This window comes from Gobio gobio, assembly GCF_949357685.1.
Source record: "Gobio gobio genome assembly, chromosome: 4".
NCBI lineage: Eukaryota > Metazoa > Chordata > Actinopteri > Cypriniformes > Gobionidae > Gobio > Gobio gobio.
Genome location: NC_137100.1, coordinates 46,933,613 through 46,961,117, shown reverse-complemented (window position 1 = coordinate 46,961,117; position 27,505 = coordinate 46,933,613). Strand labels below are relative to the sequence as shown.

Genomic DNA, 27,505 nt, shown 5'->3' with positions numbered 1-27,505 from the left:
AGATTCTAAAGCCTTTATACAATCACACAGTGTGAACTGCATGTTGATTGGTTCGTAAAGTTAAAGAAAACGGAACGCGCAAGCCAATGGTGAGCGAGCCCGCCACAGGGGACGGGGTCTAGGGCTATATAAGTGGCCGATTCACCATAGCAAATGGAATCGATTAATTCAGCGACACGGATATCATCTCTTTGCTGGACCTATGAGATTGAAGCTGCCTTCACCTGTAAGCAGCTGGATTCGCCGCTGATCTTCTCGCCGCTGCGCAGTTGGATCAGCTCACCGCTCTCTATCCTGCTCGCTGCTCTAAACTAGTCTACTATATCATAATTTTTTCCCCTCAGTTTTTCTGTGCATCAATTTTCTGCTTATTGCTTTGAACTAGTTTAGAACCGAATGAGATAAGTAGGCCTGTCGCGATTGGTCGATACAATCGACTGCGTCGACGTCAATATTTTTAGTCGACTGGGTAAGTTGGGTAGCCTACGATGGGAAATTGTCGACGTCAATATTTTTAGTCGACTGGGTAAGTTGGGTAGCCTACGATGTGAAATTGTGTTAGTACCGGTACTTTAAAAATGACAGCACTCTAATAAGAGCAGTATCTCTTAATGTGCGGCGATGTGTGACAGCAGGAGTGAGGACGTGTGTGTGTGAGCTCTGCTTCCACCGTTCACTAAACAATGGAAGCAGAACAGGAAAAAGAAAGCAACAGAAAAGTGCGGCGTGGCCGGGACGTGCTCGCCCGCGCTGCCGGATTCTGACCTGAAGCGCGCACAGCCGATCACACGCCTTTCACTCAGACAGATCACGACGGCAGTTTCGCAGATTATTGGGTTTGAATGGTAAAAAATATGTAAAAAAATACACGTCCTGGCGAGTATTCGGGTTAACGCAGTCGGATGGGATATGTCTTTAGTGAACGTATACACAGTTGAATGAGGAATCGGTTGTTACAATGAATTTGGTCCGTGCAGCTCTTAAAGGGCCGGACCTAATATTCTGTGTGAGGCAGGGCAGGGCAGGAACATGCCGGCCAAGTGAGTTTTTAGGGTGTTTTAACCCCAAAACAATGATAAAACAATGAATAGTAAGTTCTGCCATATTATTCAATTCCTTTTACAGTTTTTTACTGTTTCAAGGGCTTGTTACATTAATACTTTTTTATAGTACACTACTGAAGGCCAACGTTGCAAGTTAAATTAAACGTTTTTAAGTAAAAATGTTGAAAATTATTGTGATAAATTAGTCAATAGATTAATCGATAAATTAGTCAATAGATGAATCGATGTAAAAATAGCCGTTAGCGGCAGCCCTAGAGGTAAGTATAGAAAGGTAGGTAGTATTGTGATATTTTATAGAATAGGGCCTGCAGACTGCAGTCATGTGATGTTTTGTGATCTCTCACCAGTTGATGTCGCCACAGAGCTTCAAATATCACACGAGCACTTAAGAGTAGGATATCAGACACACAAGATGTATGAAATATGCAACATAAATCTCAGACGTAGTTTGAAAGGGTTTATTAATTTTTCATTGATGAAACATTACAACTACTAAAAAGACAACATTTGTTTCCATATTAGAAAAAAAGCAGGTAGCCCTTTAAAATCTAAAACAAATTGACAAAAAATCAGACAGTCCTACCAAGAGAATCCATATTCAGCATGTCTGAATGTTCAGTCTAAAGCCTTTAACATTACTAGCACAGGACACATTCCACAAGAACATGACATCTGCTACATTTTTGTCTAGTCCTCGTCCACAACCATAGCACTTAACACTGTGTGGCATGCAAATGTATGAGCCCCTCTCTGCTGTTTTATAATACTAACCTGACTGTATCTCCCTCACTTACACTTAAACTACATGCTAAGCTTCACACTAACATCATACAAAAAGACAAAAACAATGCTCAAGTACTGTTACAAAGATCTGCTTGTACTCACTCGTATAGGTACATACAGTATAGTCAGTGCAATTTACCCCTGAATGATTTAGGTTTGCCAATTAAAGCATGCAGCTCCATTGAACAGAAAACAGATTCTTAATGATAAAGTCTGAAGGATGACCAAAGTTACTGACTTACTTATGTTTCCATCTGCTGACAGAAGTTATCAGCTCTTTCGAGTCATGTAAGATGCGTACAAGTGCATAGATGGCTGTCAGAGTTGCATTTGTGAGGAATGAGGGATTTTTCTCCTGTGCACACTCTGTCTGGTATGAGAATATTATGTCTTAGGAAAATGAGAATACAAGCATTCGGGGACCATCAATTTCCTCAGTCTAACAAACCTCCACCCGTGTGCCAAAGCTCCACAGTTCCAACCTAAGAACAAAAAAAAGTGTAGCAGTGCGACAGCTCTAGCTCTGAATCAACACTTCCACACAGCCAACCAATCAATCGTGTCGACTATCAGTACATGTCCAGAGAATACTCTCTATATTAGTACATTTAAAGCTCAGGCCAAAAGACTAACTCTCTACACTAGAAGAGAGTAGCATAGAAAAACAAATCTCATTGCAGATACAAACCACTTTAACTTTAATGTATTCTGCATCCAGAAACACTCCAGAGAGGATGTGGATTGTGCTGTCATCCACTACCATACAGACTGCAGTCCACTGCAGTAAAGGACGTAAGCCTCCCCTGCATCTTGGTTCAGCAGAAATCTTCAGGTTTAGGGAAGCCCCAGAGGATCTGTTAGCTTTCATCACTTCTCACAGCTTCTCGAGTGCCAGTGATTGTACATGCTTGCTGAAATCTGTACACAACACCTCACTATCCTGCCAGAGGAAGACTTTATTTTGTGCCTCATTTCTTCTATGATCTATATTTAGGAGGTAGGATGTTTGCTATTGTTACTAGATTTGGCAGGGCATATGTGAGTAAATTACAATGTAGTTAATGTGTAGTATATGTCTTGGCATATGTGCTATGAAGGATTTTCTTTTTTTTAATTATCATTATAAAAATGTTATCAATGGGCTTCTGAGGAAGTGTTTTTGACGTTCACATAAGGCTTAAAGAGTTAAGTTATTGACTACAGCCATCACAAATCCACTCTCAGGTAGAATGTGAACCCACAGAAGAAATGTACTGTTGTTAGCTCTGTTGTGATTGAAATAGCTCAGCTATTTAAGGAAGTTCAGGACAACAGTCAAAATATCTGCAGCATCTGTTCCCTTGTTCACATCAACCATGGGACAAAACAATGAACTGTGGTGTGAATGGAAGGACAGCTCGTCAGAAAGAATTAAAATCATTAATTTTGCCATAAAAAAGGAAAGCTGTTTTTAAGGTGAACCAATGAATCACTACACATGGAATGGGAGAATAGTGAGGTGTCTGTTTGTGAGCTGCAGCATATGGTTAATCGGGTTTATAAAGTGAAATGTGGTGGCAGGATTGGAAGTGTGCGGCTCTTTCAATATTAATGTCCTGAAGCCGTTTTTCAAAAGGGAAATGGGCCAGTGAGGAGCAGGATAGGGAATTTTTTTGAATGTTAATCTAAAGATGAACACGATACAGAGGAAGTGTATAAGCATGTTTAAAAAGGTATATTATCTCCTTTGTTGCTGTGTTTTTAATAGGTACTGTAACTAAAGATAATTCCTAAGGATTCTCAAACTTCCACTAATCATTATTCACAAACCCTAAGTAGGCTTCATCTCTTCATAAACGCTGTTTCCAAGCAACAGTTAAACACTGTCACTTTGGAATACATCTAAACCCACAGCATCTGCATTTAAATCGAAGCAGGAAGGGGAAATGGATTGTATTCTGTTTGAGACCAATGCAATATCTTACTCTCATCCTGACAGACTTTGGTAAGATGAAAAAACCCTTATCTGCTTCCATTTTTCCGTTTGTTACGCTGGAGAAAAGTGAAATCAGTAGTACCTAAGGTGATCCATCAGATGAACGCATCAGTCACAGAGGCCCCTAGGTGGTAGTATTCCAGCCGTTTCGATTGACAGTTTGTCACCAGAGCTCCATCCTTGTGGTTCAGCAAAGTATACTGACTTAGGACCAGCTTAAATCAGATAATTAAGACTCTGAAAACACAAACTGGTCCTAAATAAGCATAAATTCAAAAAAGGCTACATATCTGTCACATGACATTACAGCGGTTCCTCTGCAATGCCCCCTGGAGACGGATAGAGGTGTGGTTTGGGCGCAGTCCTCGTGCCACGGCTATTCCCAGGAGTTCTTTAAAGAGCAGAAGCACGTGCCAGTTATACTTTGCGGAGCACTCGACATAACCGCACTTCCAGGTCTTCTTCACCAGTACAGACACGGCCCTGCGCTGGGTGAACCGCTGCCGCTGAAGGTCCCGCTTACTGCCTACCACCAGGATGGGCACCTCACTACTGCTGCCAACTCTTAAGGAAAAACAAAAAAAGAGACAGAGAGGTAGGAAGAGCAGTAGAAAAAGAGGTTTAAGAGGGAATTATTAAGTCAAATAAACCGACCACATGAGTATGGATCCATTTCTTACATCACATTTATGTCAGAAACATAATATTTGTTCATGTTTGCACACAATCTTCAGCAAACATGCACAGGCACACGCACAAACATTAACAGCCTCTCAGCTCCTTGACACGCTCTACAAAAAAAGGCACAGAGCTCATAATGTGTGCTGGACAATGCATGATGTGTGTCCTTTCTCGCTTGACTGCTTGAAGGTCAAACACACATAATGAAGAATGGAACCGTTTTATGTTCGGGGGCTTCAAAGGCAAGCGTGTGTGTGTGCGCGCATTTTGTTCATTTGAAAAAAGTGTCATAAATTTAATTGGCAATTTACTGGTGCACAAGGAGATCAAATGAAATTGCGAGGTTGTATTTAACTCATTTGCTTTGAAAAAAATGTATATTTGAATATATGTAACTATTAAAGAAATGACTGGCCAATTCATTTAGGCTTTAGGTATTATATAATAACAAATGATGGCACTATGTGTACACAAATTGCATATAAATATTTAACACATTAAGTTTAATTGAGGACTTAAGGTCATTCCATCTTATTCATTTTAATATTAAAACAAATACTATTACTGTTAATATTCCGATTCTGCTCATTTTAGTTCCATCAAATACTGAGGATCTATGCTGTTATATATGTATGTTTCAATATTTGAGTAAAAATATAGAGAAAGAAGAGAATGTGAGTGAGTAATATCAGCACAAAAGAGGTGAATAATCTGTCAGACAGACCAATTCCATGCCTTCACCAATCCCGCATGCCTCTTTAGACCAGGCAAACTATTTAACAAAATTCAAATTGATACCAGTTCAAAAGATATGGAGAAATAAAACCCACTTAGTTTGAAAAACTAAAATCTGAATGTTTATTGTACTGAAATCCTACTGATATGTCACTTGCATAATCATTTGGAACAGTGTATATACACCAATCAAGCATAACATTATGACCACTGACATTTGAACTGAATAACACTGATTTTCGGCACCTTTGAGTGGGTTATATTAGGCAGCAAGTGAACATTTTGTCCTCAAAGTTGATGTGTTAGAAGCAGGAAAAATGTGCAAGTGTTAGGATTTGAGCGAGTTTGACAAGGGCCAAATTGTGATGGCTAGACAACATCTGGGTCTGCAGCTCTTGTGGGGTGTTCCTGGTCTGCAGTGGTCAGTATCTATCAAAAGTGGTCCAAGGAAGGAACAGTGGTGAACTGGCCAAGGCTCATTGATGGACGTGGGGAGCAAAGGCTGGCCAGAGTGGTCCGATCAAACAGACGAGCTACTGTAGCTCAAATTGCTCAAGAAGTTAATGCTGGTTCTGAAAGAAAGGTGCCAGAATACACAGTGCATCGCAGTTTGTTGCGTATGGGGCTCCATAGCAGCTGACCAGTCAGGGTGCCCATGCTGACCCCTGTCCACCACCAAAAGTGCCAACAATGGGCACGTGAGCATCAGAACGGGACCACGGAGCAATGGAAGAAGGTGGTCAAGGCTGTTTTGGCAGCAAAAGGGGGACCAACACAATATTAGGTGGTCATAATGTTATGTCTGATCTGTGTATCTAGGAACGGATAACTGTGATTTAAAATGATTCAAAATTGTCCAAAGGACTTTTTTTGCATTAAGACAATTTTTCAAAGTACATGCAGTGAGAATGTGAAGCATTTGTAAAACAGAGGGACGATATTGTGGGCGAGGGATAAGGGAAGGGTTAAGGGTGGAGACTGCAGAATGCAGTCATTCATTCAGTTCACATAAAACCTTTATGCAAATACATGATGCTGCACACAATCTATGGGCACAAGACCTGCATATGTAAAAGGATTTTCTCACTGGCATCAATTATATTCTTATCAGCTGTAGTGAATGGTCACAGTGTCCATGCTCTGTAACTGTCACTCATCCATATTCTCAAATGTCACCTCATTATCTCAGCATCAGCTGGGGAAACAAGGGCCAACTGTTATTAAAAACATCAAAACCAATCAGTAGTTTGTCACATCATACATTCACATGAATCAGTGCTGATGTGCTACTGAGCTGAGTAAAAAGGGTTTCAATGACCACAGTTGGACCCATTCTAACAATAACAGAAGGAATGTCTTTTTATTGGATCTTTTATAACATGATAATCATATTCTATTAATCTTTGAGGTAGGTAATTTCAGGTTCCGAATGAGCTCTGTCATACCTGTTATCCACAATTTGCTGTCGGATCATCTTGACATACTCAAAGCTCTCCACGCAGCAGATGTCATAGACCAGAATGTAGGCGTTAGCGCTGCGTACTCCTCTACACCGCACATCCAACCACTCCTGATGGAAACAAACAGACAGACAAAAACCCTTAATTGGCTGCTTGACGAAACAGATAATTACTTGTTTATTTGGAATGTTTGGAGGCCAATGTAGAATTCATTTATGTAAATAACTTCCAATCAAATATAAAACATTTTATTTTAATATCATTTTCAAATTTGCTCTTAATTTCAGTTAATTCATTTTAGTCATTAACGAGTTTCTAACACATTTCTATTTAGTTTTAGTTTTAAAAATGTAGGAAGTGACATGTGAAAGTCAAGTATGGCTACCCATACTCAACCAAGTTAGTGCACACACATTAGCAGGCAGTGATTAGTGAACACACACACACCCGGAGCAATGGGCAGCCATTTTTGCTGTGGCGCCCAGGAAGCGATTGGGGGTTAGGTGCCTTGCTCAGTCATTTCCCTATTCAGTGTTTACTACTCCCTTTTCCCTAAGTATGCGATATCTGTTGAAGTTCACTTCACTGCGTTCAATCAAAACAACCTACAACGTCATCAAACACAGACGACTCTTAATTCACACCTATTACAGGTGTGATGCCATACTTCTGTAAATAAATATAAATTACATAAATTTAACATGCGTTTATAATACATCCATATGTATAGAGTGGTGCAGGTATGACATCACTTTGTAGACCAAAAAGCGGAAGTGAGTTAGCATTTTACCACTTCCGGTTCCATCGTCCTGAAGTCAATGGGTTTTGGTAAAATGACTGAAATAAGGTCTGTGGTGAACATAAACTCAAGACACTCAAAATTGTATGTTTTATTCTACAACATAAAATACATCAGTATTACCTCAGATGTAACAGGAAGCTTAGTGGTGGTGACGTTGTCGAGCGACCGTGGTGTAGTTCGTTTATAGCCTACCGTTAGCTTTTTACTTCTGGAGACAGCATTTAGACTTCAGAATTCATTAAACTTGTGTTCATCTGTTATCCTGATGGACAAAACTTGTTTTAGCGAAAAACGTATTGGGTTTTTATCGAGGGAGCCAGTGTGATGCTAACTGCCAGATGACCTAAAAAGTGACATACCTGCACCACTCTATTTACACTGATCAGGCATAACATTATGACAGGTGAAGTGAGCAACACTGATTATCTCTTCATCACGGCACCAGGATAATGTGCCCTGCCACAAAGCAAAAATGGTTCAGGAATGGTTTGAGGAGCACAACGAGTTTGAGGTGTTGACTTGGCCTCCAAATTCCCCATATCTCAATCCAATCGAGCATCTGTGGGATGTGCTGAACAAACAAGACCAATCCATGGAGGCCCCACCTCACAACTTACAGGACTTAAAAGATCTGCTGCTAACATCTTGGTGCCAGATACCACAGCACACCTTCAGGGGTCTAGTGGAGTCCATGCCCGACGGGTCAGGGCTGTTTTGGCAGCAAAAGGAGGACCAAGACAATGTCAGGAAGGTGATCATAATGTTATGCCTGATCGGTGTATATAGGCAATACATTTACAGCTGCAGTCCGTGACTTTTTACGCTCTAGCGGTTAATAAACAGAACTGCATGCGTCTTGCGGAAGAACACTGCAGCCGGAGCTACTTCTCTCTGTTTATGTCTATGGCGAGTCACGCAGGGACTGTGCTCCTCCTCCGCGGTTCCTACCAGACCGGTCTGAAATAGTCCCAATATAAACACGTATTATAAGTATTAGGATAATGGTTCAGGGTAAGAAAAAAACACGGTTTGGAAAATGGATTCATGTTGTACATTCTCATTATATAATTTTTGTAAATCTTGAACACAAAAAAGTTACGGACAGCAATGTTAATATAAATTGTCAAATTATGATAAATGTAATTTGGTTATAGTAGATGCATTTTTTATCTTATTTAACGATAATCATGATATTGTAACTGTCGTGTTTTGCTCACTTTATACCCGCACATACAACGGCGGAGCCTCAATGTCTCTTCTGTTGTGATGCGCTTAACAGGTGGGTAAATTTCCCTTTCAACATCCAGTGAAGTGATGTATCGATTAGTCCTTTATTCCTTATTAAAGGTGCTGTATGTAATTTTGTATGCTGTATGCTGTTTTGTAATTTCATTAAAGCGATTTATTTTTGATTATTTTATTTCTGTTAATTTTTTAGAAACTGTTGTCAGTTTCGTTTCGCTTTAGCTTTTCATTTTATTAGACATTTTCATTTTATTTCAGTTTACGAAAATACTTTTTGTTTTCCCAAAATCGTTTTCGTCTTAGTTTCATTTTTGTTTTATGAAAATAACATTACAGCCTAGACAACATTTTGATGCTAAAAAAAGACCAAATTTAAAAAAATTTTTTACTTTTACAGCAAATACAACAACAAAAAAACACCTGCTTTATTACTAATAAGAAGTAAAATTCACAAGTTCACTTCACACGTACATATAATTTAGAGGGAGTAAAGTTTTAATGCGTATTTGGCGTGCTGTCCAGGGGGAGGGCTCCAAGCTCGGCATCTGGCCCGAACCCAGAGTACTCCCCCTGTGTATGTAAGTGGTTAGAACTAAAAGTATGGAGAAGGGTTGGTGGAGGGATGCTGATAAACTGTCGACAAACGGAGGTAAGACTGCTGAATATATACCTCTTATCATTGATTGGCTGAGTGCTCTCTACTCGTGTTAATTGACCTATCGGTAAGCCCCGCCCCCCTTAGTTACTGTTGCTCTCGGACAACTCGGACAAACAAACGGAGTTGCTATATCTTACAATGTACAGCTGTCAGTGTGAAAACCTTATCCCAAGATGTTTTTGGACACAGAATGTAGCGTATACCCCGTCCGAATAATGGCCAAACTTTACTGATGGTTTATGAAGTTTATTACATCGTTTTTCACTCAAAAAAAAATAATCGTAAGAGCTGAACAAACAAACAAAGCATAAGTGCGTATTAATGTCTCATTCACAAACTCTCTCTCTAGCCCTCTCTCCGTGGCATTACCATTAACATACACAGCAAATTACACAAAAACACTCACAGTAAACAAACATATACACAGACCTTATGCTTTTCGGGGGTGCAGTTAATAACTGGTGAACTTTGTATCTGCAAAACAACTCCGATATACTGCATGCGAGTTCTCCCTTTCACTACCCATTGACTAAGTTATAACACCCGTCAAAATAGGAGTCCTCCTTATAAGACAGATAAAGCCGACCTTTAAACATATCTTAACTCACAGAAATAAAATAAATATGGTGAGAGATTAATTTGGAAGTGATGGTTTACAGATCTCAATGCAAACGGGAGAAGCCTCTTGTTACGATCGCAGATGATTACATCCAGGATCAACACTGTTCATGTACCGCAGGGTAAGATTACATAAATTCACATTTAATCAGTTTAATATGAACTGAGAGATGCACTGAAATGTAGACCTTCGTGTTTCTGACCTAACGTTACAACGTTGCATGAGAACAGTTAGTTAAGTTATAGTTAGTTGGTTTGTACGTTAGCAGGGAATTACTAACTTTAAAGGGGCTATATGCAACTTTTTCCCCAAAATAAACGTAACAATAGCCTTTTTATTTTACCATTTATGACTCAAACATCTCCTGATGAGCATACTGACACCTTGTCCGCTCACAGTGGGTGCACCTATAAGCCTGTATCCTATTTTTCCTATTTTCTGGCGGGTCGTCTTTTCCCGCGCTGTCTGCGGATGTGACGTCACCACCGCTGCGAGAGCGAGCAGAAAATGAGAGCAGTTCTGTTTTTTGGCCACAGGTGTCAGTCGCGAGTTTAAATTTCAGAAAAACGCATATAGCCCCTTTAACAGTAACTTAATGAGAGTATGACAACCCGAAAATCCTCTCAGGATCCCTGGAATCAGTGTTGCAGTACCTCAGGCACGACGTTTACCATTTTTGTAGCATAAACACCATCTAACCGATGACAGCTTCGGATTTTCCAATGTTTCTCTATGGCGCTGAAACCTAAAGATGTCCGAGTGCCGGTCCCAGCGCAACTGATACTCAACTACCATTGGCTCATCTGTGTTCGATGGGAGGGGCTTACCGATTACTTGAACGCGCTCCTCCTGAACATTGTTAATAAAACATCATAAAGAGAGAAATAAAAAACATAGCTCAACAAACAATATAAAATGTTGAAATGAAAAAGTTTTGATTTAAGTTTTGAATAAACCTTTAAGCACTAGCACTAGTTCTCTGCTGGTAATCATGAAGGAGGCCCATTTAACTGAATGTGACTTTAATTGCAGTAAAGGCAAAAACAGCACAAATTTATGTAAAATCATCCATTTCTTTGTTCCTAATGGCAGCTATCTGTACTCTGACCAAGGTGTTGAGACCGCAACATACTCTCAGGTGTGTGTGTGTGTGTGTGTCTATTGTCGTTTGTATGCTGGTGTGTTATAGCGCCAGCGGCCATTCTCAATAGTTCAACAGAGTGGGGGCGAATATAAGGTTGCAGCCAATGAATAGTAATGATTTACCCATAGTAATTACACATCACCGCTGAATGAGGGACAGAGGCAGCGAGCAAATTTCTTCAGCCGTGACACACTGACCTCATCTCCTTTCTCCCTCCTTCCCCTCCGCTCCGCTCTTCTCAGGGAGCTCTTATGATATGAACAGAATATCAATTTCAATATTCATTCACACCATTAGATGTAGTACATCATGTCATACCATGACATTATAGGCCAGATATACTAACAGCTTGCTCCAGGATTTACTAAAGACATACACTTGCGCTGGAAAGGTGTAGGGTTATTTTTGCGGCTGACCTCATTGCATAAGCATTTGTAGGAGTTTCCCTTTCAGATGCAAAATTTATGGAAGGAAAGTATTTCAATGAATCATGTAAGGTGATTTACTAAGGTTTGCGCTCATCAATGGTGTTTGCACCATTATTTACCGCCCCAAAACCAGACGCTAACTGGTATATTGCGTTGGTCATTATGGAAATGATCCAGCTGCGTCTGTGTTCTTTAATTTGTGTGTTGTCAGATGTCTGGCTATCACCAGACCAAGCTCAATTTAAGATTGAACATTGGTCTGGGGAGTCTGCTCTGTATTTTCTACTGCACAAAAGGCGTGATAAACGAGCATAAATTAAATGACTCTGAATGCAATTGGATAGTCCTTCAACCAATCAGACCACAAGAGATCAACGGACAACGACCCATCGCTTCTCTATCCGTCATCGTGTTAAACCCGCCAATAGCGCACCAGGTGGAAAAGCCAGTCTGTGATTGGTTCCCGCAAAAGTGTAACAGAAGCAGCAGAAATGAATGTACAGGTTTCCAGACTGAGCTGCAGAGCAAAATCAAATCGCCGGCAGATCAGGCTGGGTTCACCCAGTCTACGTTGTCAATAGATCACACGCAGAACTTTTCACACCCATCTGCACTTTTTTGTGCAGAATTGCGCTCTCATGCTAATTTGCCCTGTTCAGTAAATCCGACTGTACATATTGTATTATTTGATCAATTATATTTGAATTACACAGGTTTTAATTCGATTTTAACATGATCTGCATTGGCGTGAATTTTTTGTGATTATTGTACAACAATAAATGTGCAACATATTTTGTTTGGCATTGATTATTTTGTTTGTACAGTAGCACCTCAAATACTGCTAGCCACTAGGATGGTATGGTATGTGTCACAAGTCTAGTCTGTCTCGTTTGTGTTTTTTTTTTTTTCATTTGTCACCTGTTCCTTTGTTCAGTTTTCCCGCCACTCATCTGTTTCCTTGGTTACCCTTGTTAGTCTAGTTCTGTTCAGCTGTGTTTAGTTATCCTCGTCTGTATCACCTGTGCCCTACGTTTATTCAGTCATCTGTGTTTGTATTTAAGTTCCTCTTTGTTCACTCACTCCTTGGGCCCGTTCTTCGTACCTCGCTAACTCAGTTAGCTGGATTTGACTGTTGACGATTTGGCATGATCTTGGATTGTTTGGTTCTTCGAAGCTCATCCTGGACTTGCTGTCATAGTAACAGGTCCATAAGCGGGAGCAGGCTTATTTCATGTAAACAGGATTAGATTGCATCTTGAGGTGATACTTAAAATCTGTCCCAGCCACTGCTACTTTATTACAAGAGTTTATTACTGAACCAGGGGCAATAATAATAATTTTAAATAATAATATAAAAATGTTATATTGTATATGTATAATACTATAGACACAGCCACTTGATTGAGCGATTTATTTGTGATGGAATAATTACTTTATATAATTTTGTTTTTATTGGTTTACACACATGTTGTACAGTTACTCTGAGCCGTGCATTAAGTGATCACGGATATTATGGGAGTGGCTTGATGCAGCGCTAGAGAGGATAATTTTATCTTGACCCATAAGAAACTGTCACGTTACAAATCTGCTTCAAATTAAATTACAACATTGAAATAAAAATGTAAAGGGTGAACAAATAATGTATAAAATCGTGAATATAAATAATTGGTAATCATGTTTAAAAAAAAAAAAAACATTTATCATTTATCTATTATAACTTTTATGTTGGTTTGGTCGTTTGGCTGTTTCCTTATAAAGGTTCAGAAATTTGTGGGGGTTTTTTGTGTAATTTGTCAAGTTTTTTGCCAGGTGGCTTTTTAATTATATGATGTCATTAGGTTGCTGTCTTGACGCCAGCCAAACGCTGCATTGCTGATCGTGGTTTCGAGGATCGATGCATCTGCCCTCTTCAGGGAACACAAGAACGCTCAGTAATCTTAGATCATTTAATCCAGATATTTTAATCCAATCCGCAAATTCGTTTGAAGAACCAAATTAGCCAGAGATCAGTTATCACGATTAAAAGATCTGGGATCTGTCAAATCATCTTAGATGTATTAAGCGAGGTACGAAGAACGGGCCCCTTGTCTGGTCAGTTATGTTAAGTCCGTTATGCATTGTGTTTGTACCTGCCTGTATTAGTAACTTCAGTAAACTTTGTTTGAGTCACATATTTGCCTATCCTTGCCTTCCTGCCTGAGTGACTGTAACTGTATGAGAGTCACACGTTATTAAAGTCCCCATGAAATGGATCACTATTTTCTTACTCTAATTTTTCTTATTTTTTATGGAATATTACATTGTTTATTATAAATGATTTATCCATCATTATTTATATAAAAAAAATGTGCCCTTGTAATTATTCATCAAAAAATGTATTTCCCCTCCCTCCCACAACAACATCTCATCTCTAATAGTCAAAAACCTCCCCCCTCCAGTAACCTGTCACTCACATGAGTTCACAGCAATCAATAAATAACATGCAGGGCTCGACATTAATGCTTGTCCGGGACAAGTGGATTTTTTGAAGGGGCAAGTGAAAATTTATTTTACTTGCCCGACGGACAAGTATCCTGAGTAAAAGTCAAAACAAAAAATAACTAGGCAACCACCAAAGAGCAATAATGATTCTGCATTCAGTTAGTGTAGTGGCGATCGAGAGTGGATAATAATATAAAATTAACTGGCAAGGTTGTGCTGTTGAGGCTCGCGCAGCCTCTCGATACATGGTAAAATTGTGTAGTTTTTATATTTATAACATATTATACAGTTAAGCAACATCACACTAACAAGAGTGTTGTTTTCCTGAATACCATCACAACTGAAAATGACACTGATTTCATACGCCAGTTCCATAAACAATTAATTAACATAAAATCACTTACATTTTAGATGCAATATGGACTGTTTTTGTTCTATTTCAGCAGTGAAAATAGTTCCAAACAAATATCACAGCAGAACCGTAACACATCTCACAGCAACAGCGTGTTACTGAATGATTCAGCGTTTTAATGAATTGGTTGAATCAAAGATTCAATGACCTGTTCATAAACGACCGCCAAATTCTTAAATGAATCAGCCGTTTCACTGAATCGACTCAATGACTCGCTCATTAAGACGGTCACATGCTGCTACCTACTGGAGGTTTAGTTTCAGCTTTCCAAAATGTCTTATTTGTATATTCAAAAATATTTTAAATAATCTCATAACATTATTTAATGCAGTTGTAAAATGACATATTTTTGAGATATGTCAAGGCTGACTGAACACTGGTGAGAATATTGCTTCAGAATAGATTATATTTACAAAAAAAATCTGGACAAGCTAATTTTTTACTCGGACAAGTGAATGACAGATTTACTTGTCCGAAGGACAAGCGTGTGAACAGGCTTAATGTCGAGCCCTGAACATTCCAATCACTGGACTAAATCAAGTCACACACTACATTTTTTTCTCTTGTTCGGGAAGCTGTTTCATTTGGATTTACATCACATTTAGGGAATAATAGAGGATCTCAATTTCCGCTTCATGCTGACTTTGAACACATTTGTCAATGCCAAACACTGTGAACGAAACCTAAGCTTCAAAAAGGACCCGACTTCATGCTGTCAAAAGTCACAAGACTATACACAGAACACCCCTATGTGAACCAAACTCTCAAGAATCAGTGACTACACTGGATAGAGCTTGCATGTGGTGAAATTCCAGGAGATCCTATTGAATTGCCATATTGATTGTGATCTGCATTTGTGGGTGTGGATTGGAGGTGGGCCAGAAGAAAAATCGAGTGAGAGGGGGAAGTCAAATTGAAGCCATTCGTCACAGGCTGATCTTGCTTGTAAAGAAAATCGATGCCAACTGTAGCAAAGACAGTGTTTGCGCATTCATCTTGACAGGGGAATAATTAACTTCATCCTCTACTGACGTTAGAAAAGCTGTACACTGCTAATATTTTACACTCAGAGATGACCCCTCTAATGCTGACACTCGCTCATTAGTGTAATAATGAAAGCAACCAGGCGTGCAGATAAACACACTGGCATATTGTTGATCACTATACCATAAAATGACAAGCGAGGAGGGATATTTCAATTGAAAATCAAAATTCACCATCATATTTCACTTGCCCTCATGCTAATCCAAACCTGCATGGCTTTCTTCTGGGAAAACAAAATAAGGTGTCAGCAACGATGGGTCAAAAACAGCATTACACTCAAAAAAAAAAAAGGTTCTATATGGCACCAAAAATGGTTCTTGGCTCGCAATCATAGGGGAACCTTTTAAAGTGCTATATAGGTCCAATTTTGGTGCTTCAGTGGTTCTTCAGCGGTTCTTCAGAGGTTCTTTGACCAAGGTGCTATATAGCACCGCTACCATATACAGAACATGTTAAGATATGGTGCTATATAGCACCAAAAGTGGTTCCTCTATGATTACGACGAAGAACCATTTTTGGTGCCATATAGAACTTTTTTTTTTTAGAGTGTAGACCTCACTGACTTTCATTGTAGAGACATTTTTTCAAAAACAGATTTTTCATTTTTGGGCAAACACTCGCTTTCTGCATTCTTATCACACTCCACAGCTTCTGACTGATCTTCTATAAAAACCAAAAATATAGGAGGGGAGAGTTTGTGTCTTTGGGTCTAAACCAGCCCTTAGATGCTGAATAAGAAGTCTCTGTTTTTTTTCTCCCCTTTCTCTTTTGCTCTTTCCCTTTTTCAATTTCCTGCACATTAAATGCAGATGCCTTACCCTCCATCTCTACTGGGAAATCTGACAGTTCTCAGACCTTATTAAGCACAAACTCAATTATTCTATGAGATTATGGAGTTCTATGAGATCATGGAGTTCTAGCTCAGTGATCATTGGTAGATTGAAGCAATTATCTACACCGGTTTCGGGCATTAACTATGGAGCTAGAGCGAAAGACCAATTCCTGTCAATTAAACAGCCTTAAAGTTTCCGGCCTTTTTTGCAGAGCACTGTTCTAACATAAACACTCCCTCAGTGTGCCTGTTAGATGAAAGCTAAAAATAGAAGCTTGTCTCCCTCTGTCCTTGTCAATTCCTATTCATCCCTGTGAGTGTAAGTTCCAGAGAGGACACATTCAAATTCACTTTCATCATGATTCAACATTATCCTCTAGGCAAGGAAAGTATCCACTTTAAGGAAAAAGATCTTTGAAACTTTGGAAGACATCCACCAGAAATTGCTGAATGGGTCACTGTGCGAATACACTTCACGAATACATGTGATCTGATACGTGTGCGTGTTTGATGTTCTCCTGAATGGACAGCTTGGAGAGATACGATTGTTAGGCTAAAATAGGAGCAGGAAAGAAAGTCCATTCAGTACCACATGAAAGTCCATCAGTTTTATAATTCATACTGAAGATCATTTTAAGTATGTTTAAGAATAAAAATTTAATTCTATTAGATAAGATTAAAGTTTACACATTTAACTGCATTTTTATTATATTATTTTTTACAATTTATATATATATATATATAATTACTTAAAATACAATTTTATAATATAAATAATACTGGTTGAAACTCTCTTCACACCCTGATAGTAATCAATAATTTAAGTGGTCTAAATATATATACACTTTTTTTTTTTTACATGTATCTTCTCTCTTCACCACAAACAAGCAGCAGCCGCCTTTTCAGTTCCTCCTAAAGCAAAACAACGAGCTTATACTACTATAATAAAGAGGTGGAAACCCATGATGTTCGTGAACCCATGAAGTGCTCGGAGCTGTTCATGTCCCTGGACTCAGAATTATGCATTTCTATGACAATACTATCAACACCAAAATGAATGTTGGCCATGTGGTACAAGTCAAAACTCCAAGTTGCTTCATACGTTCATTATTATTGGAATGTTATGTGCTTTGAGACAGGTCATTTAACTTGTGACGCTTTGCAGACTGCGCTCTGGCTATGTGCGTTCATTTGTTTTGGGGGAGCCCTTCTTTAGAGACGCTCTGAAGGGAGGGTGGGAATTTACGCTTGCTTTCAAAGCTAGCTTGCTATTGCTAGCCTCTCCGAAATTGCCTACCCTACCTTTAATGCAGTTTAAATAAAGGAGTATACCAAAAACATTTTTTTTTTCCAAATAGCATACATAATTCTAAGCATTGATTTTCTCACCTAATATCGAATCTTTCTTTCTAAGCCACCTGTTTATTTGTGACTGAATAATCTGATAATTCAGAAAAGCACTAAAACAAATAACTATGTTAAATCATTACATGCCAGGGAAGCTGTTAGTTCATTATGCATCATCTTCATTTGTGAGATAATTATGAAATTATCTTTGTAATATGGGATTGTTTGACATTAGATCTGTAATTCTATAATTATTTGTATTATTATTATCATTATTATTTTATAATCTAGTTTATCTTCGACCGTGGGTTTGAATTGATGTTTTATTGTAATCAGTAAAACAATTCAGTGTTCTTCAGTGAGCCTGCAATAATGCTGAAAAAGTTAATAATAAAGTCTGTAAACAGACTCATTTCCTTATAACTCATGGTATAATTACGGAAATTATATTTCTTAATTTTATGCTGAGGTGTACAGCTAGATTTATTGTATTGGTTTCTTTTTACTACTCACTGACACAGTGATGTATGACTATGCATCCTAAATTAGAGATCACACTTTTGAGGCGTGACGAAAATAATGAGAACATCTGTCCTTGAGACAACCCAGTGCTGAATTGCCTTTGTTTTAAAGCCAATAATTTAAAATTGTCTCAAAAGCTTAAGACATCTCACTCTAGCAGGAATATTCCCTGATACCGATTCTTGTTCTGTTGAAAGAGGGCTTAAAAGCTGTGTGTGAATGGGTACTATTTATATGAATCTCAACTGATTAAACTATAATCTCTTTTGCAGTGTAAACACTGATAAGAATGACAGATTGTTCAGATCATTGATTAAGAAACAAAATAATCTTTCACATAACAAATCACCCTTATTCCAAGAAAAAGCGAGAACCAAAGAATAAAAGGAAGATAATGGAATGAAGAGTCAGTATCAATAAAGAGTATTTCCAAAATGAGAGTTGGCAGTGTGACAATATCAAAGCCACTAACTGACAACCCAGAGCTATGAGCACAGAGCAGGAAACACAAAATCCAAAGTTAATATTCCTAAACTTCACCGGCTAAAGGAGCAACCAAAATCTCCAAGGGGCACAAACACATTCTGTCCTCAGCTATAGTGGTGAGTAACATTCAGGAGGAAGTTCACGGCTCTGGGCAAAATAAATTCTATCACATTCTGAGGACCATTACATGATTAAGCAAGTGCTGCTGACATGGGGGAACGTGTCACTGAGCTCTCTGTTGTCGTTATTCAGAGAGAACAAGAGCGAGAAAGAGAGGCTGGCATTAATAGGAAATCCTGAATCATGCTGGCTTTTGATCTGCTCCATCTGCCATGGCATCATGTGAACAAACTGTGGCATTCGCTAACCAAAGTTGCCAAGCAGTCAAAAATTATTATTCACAGTTGTCTATACAATGAATATCAGCAGATCTGTGTGAAACTATTGCACATTAGGTTAGAGATTTAGAGAACAGGGAATATTTCACTGACCCAAGATCAAGCATTTTTAGAGTATTTTAGCATTGAATATGCCAGGGATAATCCACAGCTAGGTGAGCATTACATGATTTTTACACAATGTGCAGGCAAAGAACCACCCAACGTGAAGCAGAGGTTTCTATGTGAGCGCAGCGCAATCTCCCATCTCTGCGTGTGACTGATGTGTGTGTGCTTCAATGAAAACAGTGCATTTAATATAGAAACTGACTGGAACAATCTGTGCATTGCATGGTCTGAACATGGTCTGACAGACCATGATATAAGTAATAGAAAATGCTATATAGATAGACGGTCCACTCCTATTACTTATGAATGGGAGAAACTGCAACGCGCAATATGGTGGAATATGTCCCGCCTTATAAATAAAAGAGCCAATCACTGATTGGTAAACTCATTGCATCACTGCAGCTGCCGTTTCGCGCATCACACGCTTCGGACTGCACATGTGCATTGGCTGGTCTACCCTGAACAACATTTATGGGACAGTTAATGTAAGATTTTGTTGCTGATTTGAAATGTTATTTAAAGGTGTAAGCATGACAGCTAGTGGTTGAAATGGGTTTGAAGTCCAAATTCAAAATATTGTTTGCCCCGCCCCCTTCTCCTCAGACTCCCGCTAACACAGGTTGCCAGTAAGAGGACACGCAACAGGAATGAGCGCAATTGACAATGGAAGGCGAGGAGACTTACACACTGTAATTTTATTAGTTGATTTATCTGCATTTTAATGTGCTTCCGTTCATAAAGATTTTTAGATGGATGCCGAGGCTTTTTAGGTCGGGTAGAATCTGCGATCTCTGACCCAGTTTGTTTGCTGGCTCACATAGCAGCAATATGTTGTGTTTTCTGCCAACTGGCAACCTGTGGTGTCAAAATACTATTGGGTAAATTGGCAACGTGCGTTATCGCACAGACCAAAACAAAAACAGACATTCCGACACTGAACGCAAATATAAATCGTAAATTGCCCCCATCGTAATTATCTGCAAACATATTATGGTATTTGTATACTTTAGTAAGTTAAAAACTTACATTCAGCACCTTTAATTGTGAGTTTGGCAAGCAGTTTTTGAGATTTCAGGATTCCTCCATTCAAATAAATAGGACTTGGTCTTTGATGTCCAAAATAGCTGCCTGGAGGCGTTGGCCAATTATGGCCAGCGAGTGAACAGACCTTCCTTGAAAGGGACGTTGGTAATAGCCATTGTTACCATAGCTAAACAGGTCTGTAATATATGGAGATAATTTTTTTTATAAATAAGTTACCTATATAACTATACCTATAATACCTATATTTTGTGATTTATACAGTATGCTGCTTGCACAAAAAATCTGAATACACAGCTATTTTTAAATAAATGGACAATGTCAATGCATAATGTTGTAGTAACAGTGAGTTGAGCTTTATAGTGCATCACTTTTAAGCTTGGTGAAGTAAACAGTTGCTTTTTATGTCAATAAATTGTCTGGTGGCTAAAAAAAATCTAAACTCTCTTCTTAAAGTTTTTATTGGTATCTGGGTTTAAGCTACTTCAGTTGCTTTTTGTGTCTATGGATTTGCTAGTAGTTAGAAAAAAAAAACTGACCTTTTTGGGGGTTTTTTTTCATCTTAAATGTCTGCATATAACACTAGCATCTGTCACAAGAAGCCAGAAGCATTTTAATAAAGATGTATCCACACACACACACACACACCTTCTCCTCTATGTGCTCCAGCCTGCCATGCCTTTAAGGGAGCTAAATGGTGTTAAGCTGCAGCATGCTCCAGCTCAATTAGATTGCAGTGTCTTAATGTGCTTTGAGAACTGAAAGCAATGCCCTCCCCCCTCGCGTACTGCTGCACATGGCATCGACACCACTATAGCCTCTCAGATTCCCTGGCACCACCGTATAAGGATCAATCCCTTGTTTATTTGTCCATTCAACAAAGTCTATAATAGTATCTCCAGTCTAAAATAATAGTTCCTTTTCATTGTGTTTTCACTGTTGTCAACACAATAAAAATCCTAGCAACAATCCCCAGAATCACTTTGCTGGGGTGACCTTGGTGGTCACTATCTGGAGTGGGTCTTCAAGCTGTGTGAAGTGGTCACGATACAGGGAATTTGCTCCAAAGCACTTACAGGGAAAATGAGTTGAGAAAACCCTGACAAATAGCATTTTGCATTCTGCAAACCTCACAGTATCTTTAAATGATGACAAACCTAAAGGGAGACAAAGCAGGAGCTTGGCCCACCCCGGCCCCACACCAAATAACGATTGACCGCAAAATTGGCTCAATGTTCCATTCAGCTCCAGATTTTGAGGGAAAGCCGATTGTTATTTAGAAACTAGAAATAGTATTACAACGCGGCTGCGGTCTTCATGAACATTTTAAAAATTGTAAATAGTTCAAGCGCAAGAAGACGCGAAAGAAACTCCGTTCGGTACCCGTGCCTATTATCTGTGTGCATACACACAAAGTGCGCACACAGAGAGCTGTGTCTCAGACAACGCACCATTACCAAACTGAGCAGCCAGGGCTCGTCTTACCAGATTCATCCAAATCATAGACCTCTATACAGAATCAATAATAAATTGTAAGTGAGTGTGTTCAGCATTCTTCGACAAACATCCCTCAGATTTTCTAGATTATTTTAAGACGTAAAGTGAGCAGGATATATTAAAATTTACCGCATGGCTTCGGCAGGTATGTATCATGATGCTAAGCGGGGCAGAGAGTGTCTGAGCCCTCTCCAGCTCTACAGTACAATTCACGTTACCTTACGTAAACCTCGCTCCAGACAAAGAAGATATGAATATGCTTCAGCTATGTGTATATTAGATTGTATCTGATCAGTAACTAGTTGACATGTCTGTTCTTCCTATTAAGAATAGCGTATCAAATGAATGAAAGTATAAATCCTTCAGTTTAATGTTCCCTTGTGAATAGCCTTTATATAGTTGTGTTGTGTTTGTGTTGTGTTTGTTCTGAGAATAGAGAATGATTGGGAATATGAGTTTCTTTTCCCCACCGGAGTTCCTCGACAACTCATAATTTTCTCAAACAACAATCTGAGGCAATAAATACCACATTAAGGCAATCTATCCGTGTGTCATGTGTACTTAAGCCTCCCAACCGAAATCACCCTCAGGCTGAATAGGGCATGGATACTACACCTCTGCCAAAAGTGTGTCTACATGTTCAGCGATTAGAATATAAAGCTTACAAAATGTTTAACATAAACTAGCACTAAGACCCAGAATCTGACCTACCTAAATTACGGTCAGGAGCCACTACTGGAACTGAGTTCTCTTTTGCGTCTTAAACAGACGAATAACAGAAAAATGACTTAAAAATGCCCATTTTGGCAAGTATCCCTTTTTTCACAGTTAAAATAAAAAGCCTGGAAGAAAAATCAGTTGGAAGAAAATCTGATGCGTGTCAGATCTGTGCATTTGGCCTTAAAGTGAGAGTAGCTTAATATACCTGCTGCTGTCTTGTGTCATTAATGTTTATTAAAGAACAAAAGAAAAAACTGCTCAAATCGGCTCTTGTCTGAATAACTTCTTTATTTCATTTAAACATTATATAGTATATCGTACCTGAATACTACCTGAAATATGTTTATTTTATTTGTATCTTTTTGTTCTATTGAATTTATTAGTGCTATTGCTTGAAATGTGTACATTCGCTCTTATTTTATTAGTGACTGTTTATTTGACTTTATTCAACATATTTTAATTAAAATATTTTAATATTTAAGTAGAAGTGCCGGTAAACGGAAATATGATATATCACGATAATGAACATGCTATCGTGGTCACTTCAAAATACCGTGAATAATTATTTATTGCGAATTATTCAGATTTTTAGAATGCATTTTAAGAATACTTTACCCATCTACCGTTTAAAATAAACAACACAGCTGTATGCTGACAAAGAGGCATGAGCAATGATGTAAACAAACCCAATGCGCATGAGCAGCGCATGGCGGAACAAGTGAAGGAGACGCGCTGAATGAAAGTGCACATTCACTCTCTGACAGCAGATGGCGCTGATGGAACAGCAGAAATGCAGTCATTTCACCGAAAACCTTGTAAACAAAGCAGACTCACGCTACTAAACAATATTTAAATGTTTCAAACAGCCATTCAGTTTAATGAATTCGCTATGGTACTGTTCACATCACCAAATACTTAATACTATTTATTTTTATATTTTAATCTGGACTACATGCCATAGATATTGTTTGAATATGTTCTAATTCTTTATTGTTCAGTCACACACTGTACAAGAAGGCTCCATTATTTAACATTTGTTAATTCATTAGTTACCAAACTGACGATGAAAAACACTTCTAAAGCATTTATTAATCTTAGTTAAATGTAAATAGCAACATTTAATAGCACGTTATTAAAAGCAAAAGTTGTATTACTGTATTATTGAATGGACCTGAGCTAACATTAACAATTGTAATTTTTTTATCAAAGAATAATAACTTTGTAACAAATGTAGCTATTTGCTCTTTGTTAATGCATTAACTAACATTAACTACTAGTGAGACCTTATTGTAAAGTGTTACCTATTGTTCTTTATAATTCTTTTGAATTTTAATCTGTTTGAAACATTTGTTTACTTTATACATTTTTGTGTATTGCTTTATTGTATTTAAATGTTCAGTTATTTTTGTCATAAGAAAAAGTTATTAAACCTGTTATAGTTCGACAACACTTTTTTGCAACTTATTTCAATATCGTGATAATACCGTATACCGTGATAAAAGCTTCAGCAATTAATCGCAACATCAAAATTTGATACCGTCACATGCCTAATTTTAAGTATTTAATTAAAATACCATTCTTTTATTTGTATGTATTTGTGTCAAGTAACAAGTAAACTCCTTAGTGTTGATCCTTGTGTGTTTATATAGAGTCCCTTTTAAGACCTGCCCATTTTGTAATAAAATAACGGTAAAACTCCGAACCACCATGCATGTCACTTGGCCCACCTTACATCTCAAAGCTGGAGGAATTTTGTTGAATTTGTGTCAGTCTTAAATCCTAAAAGATCAAAACTGAACTAGATTGTATTCCTTGAAAAAGGCAGTATTCTGGGCTTAGAGCAGTTTGCTCTAAAGAGACCATATCTATCCCTGCTTGGTCATGTCTTGCATGTAAAGGTTCTGACAGTATTAGGAAGTGAGCGGCAATGATTTGTCTGGATTCGAAAGGATTTGTAGGATCAAGCATTGTAATACTCTGGTATTTAGCTATACTATCATAGTAGCACCACTTGGATTAATTGCATACTTGAATTATTCTGATTTGTAAAATTGCTTTGAATAAATAAAAACATGTGCAAAATGAATACATTTAAATCTGATGTAAATGCTGATAGCACAAATGAATTACATTTCCTTTCTTAGCAGAAGTCCTCTTCTAAAGATCTACCTTCCTGTCAGCTCCAATCATACACACATGAAACAGCTGATCAAGCTAAGAATTGAAAATTGCAAACAGTTGAGCAGGGTTAGAACTAACCTGTGACAAAAGTAGATCTCAGAGAGAAGGATTGAGCAAGATACTGCAAGTATTTCATACTACAGGTGACTGACAGAATATGTTGGTGGCTTCAACAGAAAACTCAAGTGATGCAAGAACACCTGGAGATGTATTGGTAAAATTAGGCTACTAGCAAAATATGATGTGTCTAGTTATGCCAGTTCCTTAACAAAACAGATTATCTTGCCATTGTGGATTATTCCAAACCATTGGATATGTAATAACTGGATAGGTGCTTTACATGCCAAGACTGTTAGACAAAATAAGAAGAAGAGTAATAGTGTGTTTGTGACAGAGAGAGAGAGAGAGAAAGAGAAAGATGAGAGGGGGAGATGGGGGAGGACAGAGGGGGAGAGAGAAATATTTGCCAGAGGGAGGATACAGAAAATAAGCTTACAGATGCTCAGTTCAAGCCATGTCTCCATAGCAACTACTCCAAATGAGATATTTTTTTTCCTGAGGAAAGCCCCTCTCTCCTGAAGCAATACACTAATATTCCTCAGGAATCTCTGTTAATGGATCTGTTAAAAATTAGCTTCGATTTGATTGGTTTAAAAGAACAAAATTACTATTTTGTTAGGTCTATTTAAAGGACTGGAAAGTGTGAATTTGAATAACTGAATGTCAGAGACAGTTCGGTGGTGCAAGGTCAAACTGGTGGATTAGGAATCAACATGATCCATTAAAAGCTGAACCTTTAGGACGCGAGACAAATTTCCCCCAAAATTGCATATTTTTGAGAGTAAATTATATAATTCAGTAATACAAATCTTTCACTGCGCCTTAAAACTTTCATACAGATATGGGTAAAAAATAAACAAAATTTAAAGTGCGAGTGTGACAGAGCAGACATGCGCTATAAGCGCGCAAACGCAAAGCACGTGACGAATTGTAAACTGTAAAAATCGTATAACTTTTAGCGAAAAGGAATATGAAATTGCTAGCGTAAAATGTTTTAATAGAATGATAAATATTTTATTAGAGTCAACGAGATGCCTAACTGTAAAATAGGATAGTAAATGCTGAAAAAAAGTAGCCTAACGTAAAAAAAAAACCGTTAATAACTTAGGCTACATGTCGCCTGCTACAGTATAATATTTTGTTTTATCTGAGTTTATTCCACATTTTTTGTTAATTAATGTTATTGCTGTAATTAAACATATGTGCTACATTTATGCATCCAGCACTTAGTACCAGGCTTTCTGTTCCAGTTAAATTACTAGCTAGGCTACTGTAAGTTACCTGACTCGGGCTTGAAGGAAAGGAGGAAATTGGCGGGACATCCAAAATCTTCAGGTCGTACATAACACCGTTAAGAATGACCGAGGGTCTGTACACGTATCTCGTTTGGGTTGGATTGTACGCCTCGGAGAAGTCATTGTAAATAAACTGACGGATGATAGAAGTTTTCCCGACTCCAGGCGCTCCGATGACGGCGATGCTCAGCGTCTCGACCATCCCGCGCGGATCAGGACTGATGACCACGACTACCGATCAAGACACGCGGAAAACTGCTCAACAAGTCGAAACAAAATCATATGAATTGTGAGCGTGCGTCTTTTTTGCGCTTAAATTAGCTACATCAGCCGATGAGAACACACTTAGTGGATGTGGAAATAAATAAGAGTTTGCTCACAGATCTACTGAACTGGTAGCTACATTTCGTTATCTCTTTTGGTGAAATACACTGTTGGCCGTATCCTTTATGGAATGGATCAACACACCAACTTCATTCACTGCGGCAGTTGCGTTGTCTTCTCTGCATTCCATTGGGGAATAGTCCTCAGTGCTCCACGGTATTCCCAGTATTCCCACACACAGCTCTGGAGCTCGAAAACGTCAACAGTATCCAACAATATCCACCGGGCTGCTCTCTGGATTACGTGTGCTCTTCGATCTCGAGGTTACCATTGACCCTTTCTCCTCGTAACCCCTCATACCTTCCCACATCATCTCAGCAGTGCGTGCTGCGCGAGCGCATGAGTGAATCTCACCGCGAGCCAAATGCAGTCTGCGCAAAGGTGCATTGTTATGATCCGTAAGATTGCAGCAGGTGGACTTGATCCGCACAGACCTTTGGTTGAAGCTACACTGAAGCATTCACCCTCCTGTGTGTTGTAAACGCTGCTCCTCCGCGCGCACTCGTGGTTCAGGTTGACGCGCGCGCATTCATGAGTGTTTTGTTAGGCTTGCGCTGATGTTTCCTGGCTATAAACAGCGCCTAAAGGTCTCTCGCGTGCCATATCCCGAGTTTACTTGCATTATTGGAGGAATACAAGGTGAAAATGTAATGTGCCATCTATCTCAAGCAGGAATAATGGGTAGGCTACTGTTTGTTTAGTAAACAAGCAAAAGTGCACAATATCAAACCTGTTTTATATCGCCTAATTTAAGTTTCAAACAAAAAAAAAAGTTAATTGTTAGTTCGTATTATATTACTACGTTAACGAAAAAATTAAATCTGGTCCGGAACTGGTCCTTTGATTGGCGCAGAGCTACTAAACTCCATCCCGTGTTTTTCAATTGCTGCTCCCCGCTCAATAGCCAGAGAAACCCACGATAAACCCGAGTTTGAGAAACCGCTTCTCGAAATCGCACCACACAACTCCACTTCGTTCGGGAGAGAAAAATGCAGGAACTTAGACACAAAACTGTAAATACATAAAGTTGTAATTAACTTTCTGCAGGAATATATTCACACTGTCTGTCTGTGTCTCTTAATATCTCCACGCATTTGGGTATT

The 27,505-nt window shown here is 38.6% G+C and overlaps 1 protein-coding gene across 1 annotated transcript; it reads right to left on the bottom strand.

Moving 5' to 3' along the window:
* Window positions 1-1,509: 1,509 nt before the first annotated feature.
* On the bottom strand, window positions 1,510-27,505 carry rasl10a (RAS-like, family 10, member A). The gene is made up of 3 exons (XM_079815726.1): window positions 26,005-27,505; window positions 6,684-6,808; window positions 1,510-4,386 (listed from the first exon to the last, which is right to left on the bottom strand). The coding sequence occupies exons 1-3, from the start codon at window positions 26,218-26,220 to the stop codon at window positions 4,116-4,118; spliced, it is 612 nt and encodes a 203-aa protein (XP_079671852.1). The 5' UTR covers window positions 26,221-27,505; the 3' UTR covers window positions 1,510-4,115.